Here is a 14875-nt window from a genome sequence, read left to right on the forward strand (position 1 = left end):
TGATGTAGAATCCTTGCGGTTACTTCTGAGGAATTTGAGGGTTTGTGTCTGGATTTAAGAGAAATAGTTTGTTGCATAAGAACTGAGACAATAGTGTCCAGTTTTGCCCCAAGTTTAACAATCTATTGATCATCTGAAACCAGTGAAATTGCATAATTTATAGCAGAATTGGATGCACATAACATGAAAGTCCTACATAGGTAGGTATTCACGCATTCCTCTGTGTTTGTGCAGTATGAACATATGAAAGAAAGAGTGCAATTCTTTGTTACCTCCTGCTTCAGAATTCAATTATTATCTTTTCATATAGCTCATGTTCCCATGCTCTCATTACTGTGAGATGAAATTTGGAAGAAGTATAATAAAATGCATAGTGATTTGGTACTGTTCATAGCCTGTGTTCATATTCTATTTAATTCCTTTCTCCATCTCCTCCAGTGTAAGTCTAGGTTTTATAAACCATCAACACCCAGGTTTCCACACTTCTAATCAGATGTTTCTTAAACCTCTTCTTCAGTTCTGTCTCTTTACATTTTTTCTTGCAGAGTAATAAACTATTAATTTAAAAATGCCTTCCATTGTCTTGCTTTCCATTGAAGAAGATCCTCATACTATCCTCTAGCATTTACTTATTAAGTTTTGTGCCCTTGCTAAAATCTAAGTACCATTTCCTTCCTTTTCCCAATCACTAACCACACCAACTAAACCAAATTTATTCTTTGCTCTTTCTCCCTACTTCATACATTACAAAGGAATAAAACAATAAAGGTCACACCTCTGAAGTCTCTGCTGTCGTAGCAGTTGTAATGGGTTCTTCTGTAAATGTGGTGCTATTTTTATCCACGCCAGTTGTAGCTTCAACCTTTTCACGTTTGGTTTTATACTGGAAAAGTTTTTTTTAAAAACAGAACTTATTTAGAAACATGAGGAAAGTCAAGAATGAATAAAGGCATTCCCTTCACCCATTAAAAATAATGGGAAAAGGAATCAATCTGACTTGAGGGTAGCAAACATAGATAAACATTATTTCCCAATTCATGTGAGCCATCACAGTTTTGTACTTTGGATGCTGTAGATCAAACAAGTGATTCACAGATAACATGCTATGAATTCTGCTCCCCAGGCTCTTGGGTACCCTGTGGACCTGGTGCAGCCTTCTGGGGGATGAGATACAGCGCCTGACAATAGAAAGGGGACTTTCTGCAGGGACAAACATTCTGGACAAAATTGCTGACAGCCACTCCAGGAAAGGTCTGTAGAGCAGATGCCAGGTGCACCTGATACAGCCAGATCTCTAGTACTGTGGTTAGTGTTACTAATGCCATTATATAAGGCAAAGCCATTCTCTGTGGTCGAGCTGGTCTTTTATTAGTCCCCCTTCCCCTTATTATCAGGCCTTGAAGGTCCTGTGCTCCAAGTAGATGAACCAGTTTTCTTCTTTCCCTTCCCACCAGCCTCAAGGCTGGTCCTCTCCTTACCAGCCTTGAAGGTGCCAGGCACCCACCACTGAGCAGAGAAGTAAAACAGCACCCAGAGCACTGTCTATAAAACCAAGCTGTTACAAGTCCTAAGGGGAAACTTGGACGGGAGCTGCTGCTGGACAGAGTCCCAGGACCCTCCCAGTGGCCAGGGATGCCTCTGCTGCCATCTGCTTCCTCTGCAGAATGACGGATTTGTATTCTTTTATATGTTCTTTGAGTCTATGTTGATACAGTAAACCAAGCACTAAGATTTGACCCAGTCTGCTGTTACAATATTGTACTACACTGACCCTGTTTATAGAAAACCTGTGCTATTCTCGTTATAAATTCTGTGTTATACTAATCATAATATCCTGTTAAGAAAATAAAGCTTTAATTCTAACTACAATTTAGTGCCCTCATCATTCTGCAAAGGAACCCTAAAATGATCTGTCGCCTTAGTGTCAGGTGACAGTAATTAACATATAAGAAGAACTATATGAAGAAGTTTTATAAACTGGAAATATATTCAGTGCTGTGCACAGCAGGACAGTTACCATAATTTCCTGGGAAAAGTTAACTACCTCACATACAATCCTCAGATAAACTGGTAGGCAGCTGCTAGACAAGACTAAAAAGGGAAGCAGAGAGCATTACAAAAAACGATTGATATATTTACAGATAAAGATGACAGAATCTGAAGTAAATCTGATACATAGACAGTAGTTTCCTCTTTCATCTTGCATACCTCACTTTCTCCAAAAGATGTCTCAAACAAACCCAACTGGCTGCCTTTTCCTTAAGATGGATCATTATCAGGTCTGGCAATGGGCATCCGATGTGAGACATGTCGGGGTGAGGGCTAGTTACACAGACTTCATTAGACACTGAGGGTCTTCACACCCATCCCAGAAGTAAAAATCCTCTCACATGCATCTTGGGTTCTGCACCCAGCTCCTAACAGTGTCTTTTGGCAAAGGATGATCAAGGACTTAATAGCTGAAAATAGAGCATTTATCACAACGGAAATGAAACCAAGATGCCTTGAAAGTAAGTCTTTTTATGGGCGATTAAGATACTCCTGGACTTCTCAGAAATAATTTTTACTTGACATAGTTTTTGGGGACATAAACCAAGAATAATTTGCAGTAAGCAATAAAAACTACAGTAGGAAAGAGCAATGTTCAAACTTACCTGTTGAAAACAGGCCTGGACAAGGTTTTCTGGGAACATGTTCCTGTTAAAAAGGTATAAGCATTTCAACATTAGTTGAAACAGCATAGTAAAACAAGTTGTTTATATAAACAAAACAATAAAATCTGCTGCTTGAAAAGCAGATCAGGCTGTGTCCCTTTAACCAGAAAGCAGTGTATTTAGCACCATCATATATAAAGCCCAAAGAAATTAACAGTTCAGGACTCCTAACGACCAGTTCACTGTTTTCCTACAGTTGGATTTTTTGGCTTATTTTTCAGTATTGGACATTTCTGTTGGTAAGCTACTAAACCCAGTGTTTTTTTTCTCTACTGTATCATCTTCATCATTTGCATGAGGAATACAGGACACACTGTTTTTATAGGATTTGTCAAATATAGGCAGAAAATAAAACCCCTCATATAAACACTGTGCTGGAAGAATCAGATATGTGGTGTGCTCTGTTCTAATTCTGAATCCAGAAATTAATCTTGGCTGACGGAAGATTTCCACATGTCATTCCAGGGTCAAGAACCATTTCTGCACACTGAAAAATCAGGAAATTAGATCAGAATCAGTGCAATCCAGTTGTGTGCCAACTGCCAATTCCGGTTTCAAACAATTGCAGAAAATAGCATTGATTAGGTATTTATTGATTACCCAGTCCAGTGTGGAAAAAGGTAGTTTATATATTGAAGCAGGTCTCTATCTTCCTTCCAGATCTTTCACAAACCCTTGACTTTGTTTTTCAAGTTTTCACAGCAAAATTCCTTCAAAGGCAAGAGTAGTTTGTACAAGCCTGGGAATTTCCTTAATCTTTACAAGACTTCCTGGATTTGGATCTTAAATCTGATTAATACAAAAAAGTAATTATAATTCCTTTTAAAAAGTATTTCAGATCTCAAACTCCTAATTCATAGTCTTAAACTTGTTTACAAGAAGTTGAGCTGTAACTGTAGCAAAACCCTAGACCACTCTGAATTACAGTTCACACCACTTCTTGCTATAGGAAGACTTTTTAATGCATGGAACTATATCAGCCCTGTTGAATTTGTGTGGAAATATTTATGTGGAAGTTACTGGTAACAGACCGCATGAGGTTTTATAATACTGCTGATGGCAGTTCCTCTTATTGATTCCTGGGCAAGTGACCATAACGAATGAGATGAGCCACCCAAGGTGCTGCCATCCTGGTCATGCACAGGCAGGAGGGGGCAGAGGCTGGGAAGAGCTGTGGATTGTTTAACATGGGGCTTTGGGTTTAACTACCTTGTATATAAACCTCAGAGAAACCGAGTCATTCTTAAAGACATCTGCCGTGATCTGTGCCGGGGCAGAGAAGCCCCAGATGACAGCAGACATTTGCTATTAAATAGGACAGTAACTTTTTTCAAGGCGGACATATACCTATATATAAATGTATACCCACGTGTCTATTTTACCAATGTCAAAGACTGTATCTGGAGTTGTGTCTGCAAATGCCAGTCACATTTCCTGAAATTAAAAATGCTGGGAAAGCCAAATGAATGGCAATTGATTCTTACATGATAGGTTAAGTAAAATTTCTGCAAAAAAAAAAAAAAAATAGTGGGCAGGAATAGTGATATAGAACAAACTGCAGCTGGACAAATAAGATAATCCAGAGAAAACATTTTTGAGGGAACTACTTAGCAACTATTGGTAATTCAGCTCTTTTTTGTGAATTTTTTTCTTATTCCTTGAACACATTAACTCTGAAAATCTGCTCAGGTCTTCTTCGGGCTTTTCTAGGGCTTTTCTTGCAACTGTTTTAAGTGTCTATCATTTTCCAGGTGATGATACCTGGTTAGATACTAGTGATGCAGCAAACTTGTTGACTGGGCAGCCTTAAGAAACCTTTGCCTACTGCATCTTGTTACTCTGCACCCTGCCTTGAGAAGGGGAAACACAAAACTGCAATTTCAGCTGGCTGTCAATGCTGGATGACACAGAAGCTGCCAGTCAGTAACCTGCCAACCATTCAATCTTTTCTGGATACTTTCTTCATAATGTGTAAATCTTGCATATCAATTTTTTCAAAGGAGGGAATTTTTGTTGTCATTGGTTTATTAACCAAAGTCTATCACGTAAAGAGAAATTTTTTTAATGAACTGCTTTGAATAGACTCTAAAATGCCTAACCTGTTGGAATATCTGTTATTTTCTCCTTATTCATCCAAACTACATTAGAAAGCATTCTTATTGCATTACACATCACAACTTTATTTGTATTTGTTTGGACTTTTGCAACAAGGGTATGGAAACTAAAAAAGAAAAACTCACCTGATCAGATCCAGCATGGCATCAACAGTACTGACTTCTGGGGTACTGCCCACCCTGTCAATCTCATTTGCTGTTTGAGGCACTCCAGGTTTAATGGTCACAACTAAGACAATCCCTGCAGAAGGAGAACCAGAAGAGCTTACAGTGCAAGCAGAAGCATTGGTGCGCCCTGCCTTAGCTATCCCGTGTAGCTAAACTGTTCATGAGCTAAACTGAACAAATGTTTTCCCTGCGTGCTCATGTAGAGCTGTTCATAAAAGAGAAGTCTACAGGTGGTGTCCTTAAATGTGCCGGTTCCCCCAACACAGGAGCTACTTGTGGTCTTGCCACTGGACTTGAGCATCTAGCTTTGTTTTTGCATGTATGGTAATAAATCGCTACTGCTCACCAAGAGGGTAAATTACTTCAGCTGGGTTTCAGCTGAAGCATTCTGCAACTTTTGCATGATAATAACTTGAATTGCTATTTACCTTTTACCTTATGCAGCTCTTGTTAACGGCTTTCAGAGAGGAATACAAGTGCATTGTCCTGTGACCCCAAAGTACAACAGGATGTTTTGGTAAAGTTAGTTAGCAATCAAGTTAAAGACAAGGGCTTCAGAAATAGACAAACAAAAAATTATGGGCAAGAAATACTAGCTTTGACCTTGTGGATACTGAAATCAGTGACAAATTTTCCATTTAACTTAGTAGCTTCATTTCAGGAATTTTTACTATTCTATGAAATACTAGACCTTTCCAAATATACATTTTTTTTTTAATTTTAATCTCCGAAGTCCAAACAAACCTAAGGCAAATGAAACTACTAAATCTCAATGCAGGGAAAAAGAGGCATTTGGATGATCCTTCAACCAGCCAGGAACAAGGCTTTCTAAGGACAGCTGTGAATAAAAGCAGCAATGAATTTGTGTAACCCTGCACAATGAAACAAGTAATATCATAGTATCATAGAATAATTTAGAATAGCAAGGACCTCTGGAGATTGTCTGGTTTAATCCCCCACTTGGGGGCTCGGGACAATTTCTAAGCTAGATACATATTAATGTTAGTCTAAATTAATTTTTCTCTCTCTTTTCACAGAAAATTCACAGACTGAGCTAGATACATATTAATGTTAGTCTTTATTAATTTTTCTCTCTCTTTTCACAGAAAATTCACAGACTGATGGGCTAGCCTGAACGGTGTAACTGCAGTGATATATTATTCTCTATGATGCAGCCTCTAGAAATTAATCTGGCCTTATATGTCTGCATGTGATTCTTTTTCTATTCTTAAATACTGCTTTGCTTTACAAGTAGGCCACGTATGATGTACATTTTGTCCTTCAAATAAATACATATTTCTTTTTAGTAGGTATCTAGGCACAGCATTCCCTTAGGCTCAACAAAATACAAAGACAGGCCACAAAACATGTGACTGTTGGCAGAAGAGGGTTTAATTTTATTTCTTATTTAAGAAGGCAGGCTAAATATGTTTGTTTAAGCAAATATGGAAGATTTCACGGCTGCTTGTAGGGAATGAACTTTATGTAAGAAGAGATGTGGACTTCAGAGAGACAGGAGTGGAGCCAGGCAGTGACAGAGAGGACAAAACCCTCTCAGGAAGGAAATGAGACTACAAGGAAAGCAGTATTTTCTGTCATTCTTCCAGGTGAGACACATACATTCTCGCATCTGAGAAGAAGTAACAACCTGTCGATTTGCTATTGAGGAGATTCACCTTGTAGTTAAGGCTGGCCTTTGATGTTCATTCAGCTTTCCTGCTGCTGGTCACTGTTCACATAAGCAGACAGCTCCTAACCTTCCCTGAGCTGAAATGTATGGTGAAATTGCCTGTGGCTTCATACTGGATATGAATACAGCCCAACTTGTGAACAGAGGGACTAACTTCTCCCTGTATTTGGCTAAAAGTATGTCAAGAGGTTTGGTATGACTCCTGTCTCTTCTCTCCATCCTGTCTTGTGAAATTAGTAATGTCACAGTGCTGTATGCTTGTAATTAAGTGATGCTGATGGTTTCAAAAGTTAGAGTATCACAGAGTACCTAGTATTACAGCAATGACTGTAGTGCAGAAATAATATATGACTGCTCGCAAACCAATCTTCCCAGAAACGCTGGAATCCAAAGCAGCAACACCTGCAAAAAGAACCACAAAAACAAACCACTATAAAACAACCTCAGAAGAAACTTGTTATTTTTGTAGAGACATTTATTGTCTTTAATGTCTATGCAGGAATTTTTTCCTTAATCAAGGTATTTTAAAATACTTAATTGCCAGTTGCACTTCTGAAAACTCCATAGCAGACCAACATGTTTGCTTCTGCTTCCTTGCAAAAATCCAGTTTCCTAGGGTTTTTCTAGGAAAAAGAAAATTTAACTTTTCTCATTCCCTGATGTTTGTGATGAATTAGACTTCTTTGGTTTATGAAAGTATGTTAGAATTTATTTCCATATTCACTTTAATAATAGCTTCACTTTCTTCAGATCTGTAACACTTTGGCTTTAAAACTAAAAGCCATGGGAAGGAAGCTGCTCAAGGTTGTTACCCCAGGTTGCTCAAAGGCATGTACAGACACCTAAGGCTCATTCCTGGGTGGGTGGAGGGGGGTTGCCTTCATTAACAGGTGTTTTGGGTTTTGGTTTTTTTTTTGACCAAAGCTTGTCTGAAGTCTGAGCTGTTCCCACTCTTGCCTGTATCTGCCATTGCCAGGAATTGAGGGCAGTTTTTGTTAATGAAGGTAGGGAAAGTGCTGAGGCAGGTGTTATAATGAGGTCAACTTAACTTGTGGCAACAATATTACACCAAACCACTCATGAAGTATTTTTTAATTGTTTAAAAGATTCACAGTTACATCTGTACACATACAGTTCAGTAACCAGGGTAAAATGAACATTGTAATTGTAAAACTGGACTGTCTATAACCATGCTAGTTAATAATTCACCACTATCTCTTTAGTATACATTTGTAATCCATTTATATCTTCATGTTTATTGAGTCAAATTATCAAAGACTGGCCAGATTCCCTTGTACAGAAAAGTAAAAATACCAAGAGGATATTTAACCTGATAGGCATAATTTTTAGGAAAAAAAAAAAAAGTTCCTAAAGCTAAGGAAGAAAAATCAAAAGATCTTTCTGACACAATAGTAACTTACTGATCTTTGAGCTCAAAAAGGATCTTAGCCAGCACACTTCAACCGTGAGCTGATGTCTCTTTCAGAAGGTATATTAACAACAGTAACAACTTGTGCCTAGAGCATTCCTATAATGCCTTACTTGTTCTGTTAATTGTTATTCAAAATGCAAACAGTACTGGGAGGGGAGAACGAAGGTTATTTTATTTCACCATCTATTTGATTATTTGGGGGTCTTTCATGGGACAGTGTATCATCAGACTGAGCACAGAAGAACCACATATACATACAGAAATAATGATGTAAAGATTATCTCACTTTTAAAGCAAATCAGGATAATAAAAGAACTGTTCACACGGCAAGGGAATACAGACCAGTGCACAGAAAAAAGCAACACCACAGCTATCACAGGAGGCTGTCAGCACTAATGATATTGTTTCAAGCACAAACAACAAAATGGACACAATCTGGGCTGTCCTTTTTACTTCTGACCTTGGGAACTGGGAAAAACCAGGTAGAAAAGAGGTCTTTTGCATTGCTGTGGGCTCAGCTGTGGAAATTATGGTAGTGATAACTCTTGAGAATGGATAGTAATAAATAATGGATTCTGTGGACGATAGAAGAGCTGGTTTCAAAGGCTGTCAATGTTGAAACTTTTACATCTGATGTATTTACTTAGAAGACTTTACAATGTTTTAGCAAACTGGTATTGCCACAGTTCCATTTTAATGAAAAGTTCATAAAAATTAGAAAACATGGGATTTTATTCTAAAACTCGTTGTATTGACTGTTGATAGTGGTTACATACACAGTGGAGGTAGGATAACAATCTTTTCATGGGATGGAGTACCTTACAAAGCTTGCCTTAAGATTTTTTTTGCTGGCAGTCTTGCTGACTCAGCCAAGAGCCTAATAATCATGCAAGGTTATTTCTCTGGAGTACTGTTATAAAGATTCCACAATTAGTATGACACTGTGACAACATTATTCTGGCTCCAAATGAAATCCCTTTGCAAACTCTTATGCTCACAGAAGTTACAGATGTATAATTAAGGGACAAATTTGCCCCTGCCTTTTTAAACTGTATAATGATCCTGCTAGTGAGTGAGCTGTGCTAGAATCCAGCTTGTGCGTCCACCATCATGTTCGTGCTACTTTGCTAGTAGCCATAAAAACACACAAATCAGTCAGACATGGCGAGTAAGTATGAGCACGCTCTGAGGATGACAGGTGTAGGGTTTTTTTGTTTTGAAAACTGCTGTACTCTGAAACAAAACTATGTTCAGAATTATGCTTCTGTTTAGAGAACGAAGTAGCATTCACTACAACTGCCACAGACACAGCTTTGCACTGGGTGCTTTATGCTGCTAATTTTGGTCATGTTAGCTTGTTACATGTAGGAAAACACAATATATAAAACCAAATTTCCCTCCAGATATATCTAACTGTAACCAGTGAGCAATTGAGAATCTAATGTAATTGATAGCTACTGGTCACCTTCTCAAGCCAACTGAAAATTAAATTGCCTTTGAAATAATATCATGGCTTTATAATTTCTTTGGGCATAACTGAAAGAGTTAATGTAAGATGTATTAAACAAAGCATATAACTAACACTGATTTCAGTTCATAAGAAAACTTATTTCTCAAACTATAATGACACACATGCCACTCAAAATGGAAAGCTTGCAGTGTTGCAAGTAAAGATATGATCACAAACCCAGTGTAATTAATCTTGGGTGTCTATTGTAGATTATCACTCAACTTTTATAACCATTTTATTTGCTCTTCCCTCCCACGGCCTATGCCCACATTTTAAATTGTTTAAACAGGTTTGAACAGATAGAACTGTAAATGTAGTCTACTGTACAGAATGTAAACAGGCATGATGAGTTCTCCATACCTGGGCATTTCAAACCTGAAGTATTTCAGATTTGTTCCTTAAATTTTCCTACAAGACATGTTCTAATTTAGCTACAGCCACTGAAGCATGGAATGCAGTTCTGTGGCTGTGATACAAAAGACTTAAGGGAGATGATCACAAAAGAAATCCACTGGTGGTAAAATCTGTTTATCTATCTATCACCTCTTTGCCCATATTATTTTAGCAGAACAGAGTTAAGGTTTTAACAGCTGAAGCCAAATTTGGGGTTCACTTGCCCAGCCTTCTGCAATTTAGTTTCTGTGTTTTCTATGTTACAGTCTCCAACTCAAAGCTCTTTTTACTGTTTTTCTCTTTTTGCCCAGTTTTCTTTTATTTGCAACATGTACACTTGCAAAAGAATAAAAAAGGAAACAATCAGTGAAATAAGTCTCTCACATCTTTTTCATGTCCCAGGACCTTAAAATCCTATCAAAATGAAATACTGTATATACACTTTTTTTTTCTTTTTCTTTCTTTCTTTTTTTTTTTTTTGAGGAAAGGATGGGAGCATAAATAACAAGACTGATGTTAATAATTTTGCTTGACAGAGTATTAGAAGGCATGAAAGCACAACAGGAATGAGGATGAAACAGGACCCTCAACAGAACAGGAAAGACACATACTTTTGGGTAAGATATATAGATACTCCACTTTAAATGCTGGGGAAAAATAATCCAGCTGTTCCTCACATTCCAATAACTATTTTTTATTCTGCATACGGTCTTTTTTTACTTGAAGCTTTTGGCTGGTATTGCCAGGAAGCCTGTCAATTTAATTTATTTTTTACAGCTGTTATTTTTTCTCTATTACTAGAGGATTCCCAGGACTTTCCTCTTTAAAAAATAACCAGAAAGGAGGACAATATTGTGAAACCTGCGAAAAATTAGAAGTGGAAAAATTGAATGATTACAATTAACCGGTTTAATCCTGCCTTCCATTCAACTACTGATTTTTGCATGTGGAATATGTTGTGCTGCCAAGGTTAGACACATAGGTTCGCTGACTCGTTCGCTGACTCATACTTTAGCATCCCTATCTACCTAGTTAAGTACATCAAAACAAGAGTCCTGTTAGGTGCTTTCATCAAAGTGCCATCAGCCTTCCGCAACCTTTGAAGTCCCTATAAAATGTCATTCATAATCACGTTTTGTTGTGCATATTTAGAGCTGCTTCCCTGAAATGATGTTCTATAAAGCTACTTTACCCAAGAGTCTGATTTAAACAAAACCGAGCCTAAATATGAAACATGGTGTTCCAGAATTTTTTACCAGTAGCCACTAACAAAAGCATGAATCATTCTTTCAGTTTCTCATGGACTTAACACAAGCGTAACACAAGGATACACTTTGTAAAATACCAGTATTCACTTGTTCATTTTCTCTCTGACAAGAACCTATTTTTTTTCCTGTTTTGGTGTCACAAGGGAACGGAGAATGCTCCTAAACAAAACTATAATTTTGAATGTGCTTGAAAAGTTATAATGAAGTCTTGAAAAATCACTGAAATATGTTTAAATGGTATCGACATGGTTGAAGCTTCATGAAAATACAGGAAATTGATTTTCTAAACTTTTTTGTGATAAACACTTGTTTTTCTTTGCCTTGCTGCTTAGAAAGGTTGTTTTGGAACATTCTGAACACAAACCAGTCCTCAAGTTTTCTTTCTTTGTCCTCTCTTCTGACACTAATGACACGTCTACTCCCATTAAATATGAGTGTCTTTAGTCAACTGCCAACAGTGTCAACTTCTTTTCACTGTTTCCAGGTTGGTCTACAGCTTTCTTATCGTTTCCTAGGAAGTGTAGTAAGATTCTCAATGATTTCTGTAATTCCCTTTTAGTTTTCAAAAACAGTTACTCAGATCTTTGGGAATATAAATAATACATAACATTTCAGGTAAAAGAAACCAAGTAGCTGATCGAAAAACTCTGCAGGTATTAGTCTCTGGTGAACTGAATTCAGACAAATTCATAGGCACCAAAAAAACCTGTCCACCACTCCCAAATGGACCCTGAAATCTGAAATACCCACAGGTTCTTACTGAATAAAAATCCAGCTAGGATCTTTTGAAGCCTGCACTAGTGTGCCAGTGAACCTGCTGTGGAGCAGTGTAATTATATTTCTCTGTATCAGGTAAAGAATGGTGGACTTTTTAACAAATCCCAGAGCAATGTGCTTCACACTCACTATGTCTGAGGCATTTATTTGGAAAACAGCGAATTTCTATTATCTTCCTCTCCTAATACAGGAGCAGTGGAAAGTGCCGCCAATTAGCTACATTGCCAAGCTGCAATTTCAAACCAGTTGTAAGGAAACACCTCTCATCACCTGTGTAACTAAACTGCAGACTGTGTTGTCTTTGTGTGTTGCTGAGGCCAAGAGCTAAGCAGGAGACAGAGGTGTTGAACCTATACAGACGTTGTAGAAATATCCAAAATCACAACAGTTAACAAAACATGAAAGATAAAGAAACCAGTTGTGTCTGTTTATAGCAATATCAAGCTACTAGATTACACCGAAACCTCTGTGATGTGAAATTATTCTGCATCTGGATATTATCTTTCTCTGAAGCTGACCTCTAACACAGACTTCAGAACTGATGGCAGTTCCTGAGAAGCAACCTATGAAGTAAGGTGAAAAAAACAAGTACTCATTAATATTAATCTTGATTTTATTTAACAGAGTGCAGGAGAGGAAACCACTTGCAGAGCAGTTTCCTTCAAAGATGTGCATTAATAAACCTTCAAAGATGTTGAAAGGTTATTACCCCATTAGCTCCTCCTTCTATTTTGTTCCTGCCTGGTGGAATGACTTATATTTCCCACATAAAATAGAAATTTTATGCTGGTAACAGCACTTGGGAACCTCATAATAAAATCCATTATAGAACTACATTTTTATACAGCACAGCATGGATAGCCAAGGGACTGACTGCAGTGGCTATCATCACAGAAAAATTACCAACACTTGAGAGATCTACTGGGGTAGAACATTTGCTCTGTACTACAGGTACCAACCCTGGTTGAAACTGAAACTGTGTGATCCATGAATTATAGGGTGATATCCAGATTATTATAGGGTGATACCTGAAAGGGTATAAATAGGCTTTCAGTATAGCTGCCTTGGAAACAGAGGAAATCAAGCAGCTGTCTATTTTGCCTGGTCTTTCAGAAGACCCCTCTGTGGTGGGGTTACTGAAAGTCTAAGAACAACAGGTGCCAACTGCTACTACCACGGTACACTGGCAGCAATACCAGCATACCAACAGAGACTCCTTGATTCCCATCCATAAGCTGATTTGCGGACTAGAGCACCAAGGAGTGACCAGCAGGACCTGTTCACCCTTTAACAGCCCCATACGGCCAGTGCGAAAGCCTAAGGGAGGCTAACAGTGGACTGTCATGGCCTGAATGGAGTCACTGTTGAGTGTAGCTGTACCAGATATGCTAGAAATTCAATGTGAACTGGAATCAAAGGCAGCCAAGTGGTACGCCACCACTAGTACCACAAATGCATTTTTCTCAGTCCCTTTGGCTGCAGAGTGCAGGCCACAGTTGGCCTTTTCTTGGAGGGGTGTCCAACACACCTGGAATCAACTGCCCCAGGGGTGGAAACACATCCCTACCACCTGCTGTGGACTTATCTAGGCTGCACTGGAACAGGGTGAAGCTCCCCAACAACTGCAAGACATTGATAACATCATGGGGCAATGCAGCAGCAGAAGTTTTTGACAAAGGGGAGAAAATACTCCAAACCCTTCTGAATGGGAAGTATTGAATTGGAATTAGTGTACTGGAGTATTTGAATTGGGAATAAAACGGCAAGGTGGACATAATAAGATCCCAATGGATGTGGTCAACAAAATAATAGCTATGCGTCCACTCACTAATAAGAAAGAAACTCGGGCTTTCTTAGGTGTAGTCAGCTTTTGCAGAATGCTCATTCCATACATTATGATTGTAAGCCCTCTTTACCACGTGACCTGAAAGAAGAATAATTTCAAATGTGGTCCTGAGCAATGACAAGCCTTTGGACAAATTAAATGGGAGTCAGTTCAAGCAGTAGCCTTTGGGCCAGCTTGGACTGGGCAAGATGTGAAGAGTGTGCTCAACACTGCAGCCAGGGAGAATGGCCCTACCTGGAGCCTCTGGCAGAAAGCACCAGGGGAGACTCAAGGTTGACGCTTGGGCTTTTGGAGTTAGGGGTATAAAGGACCAGAGACCCGCTATACTCCAGCTGAAAAAGAGATACTGGCAGCTTATGAAGGGGTTCGAGCTGCTTCAGAAGTGATTGGTACCAAAGTGCAGCTCTTCCTGGTGTGCCGGTTACCAGTGCTGGGCTGGGTGTTTAAAGGGAGGGTTTCCTTTACACACAACTGATACTATGCAGAGTAAGTGGGTCACACTGATGACGCAACAAGCTTGAACAGGAAATCCCAATCGTCCAGGAATCTTGGAAATTATTATGGACTGGCCGAAAGGTAAAGATTTTGGGATGTGACCAGAGGAAGATGTGATGTGCTGAAGAAGCCCCGCTGTACAATGAACTGTCAGAATGTGAGAAGCACTATGCCTTGTTTACTGATGGGTCCTGCCGTATTGTAGGAAAGCACTGCAGCTGGAAGGCAGCTGTATGGAGTCCCCTGTGACAAGTCACAGAAACTGCCGAAGGAGAAGGTGAATCAAGTCAGTTTGCAGAGGTGAAAGCCATCAAGATGGCTTTAGATGTTGCTGAACAAGAAAGATGGCCAACACTTCACCTCTATACTGACTCATGGATGGTGGCAAATGTCCTTTGTGTGTGGCTATGGCAATGGAAGCAAAGTATTTGACAATGCAGAGGTAAACCCATCTGGGCTGCTGCATTA

At 38.8% G+C, this 14875-nt stretch overlaps 1 protein-coding gene across 2 annotated transcripts in view; it reads right to left on the reverse strand.

Annotated features, from left to right (window-relative positions):
* Positions 1-14875, reverse strand: part of SLC1A1 (solute carrier family 1 member 1) — a 59618-nt gene that overhangs the window by 15085 nt on the left and 29658 nt on the right. For both annotated transcript variants that reach the window (XM_056324727.1, XM_056324726.1), the window contains exons 3-6: positions 6996-7088; positions 4955-5069; positions 2655-2697; positions 776-883 (exon numbers count right to left, since the gene is read on the reverse strand). In XM_056324727.1, coding sequence (XP_056180702.1) covers positions 776-883; positions 2655-2697; positions 4955-5069; positions 6996-7088 — 359 coding nt within the window. The remainder of the gene's footprint in view (positions 1-775; positions 884-2654; positions 2698-4954; positions 5070-6995; positions 7089-14875) is intronic.

Source organism: Falco biarmicus, chromosome Z (genome assembly GCF_023638135.1).
Source record: "Falco biarmicus isolate bFalBia1 chromosome Z, bFalBia1.pri, whole genome shotgun sequence".
Taxonomy (NCBI): Eukaryota; Metazoa; Chordata; class Aves; order Falconiformes; family Falconidae; genus Falco; species Falco biarmicus.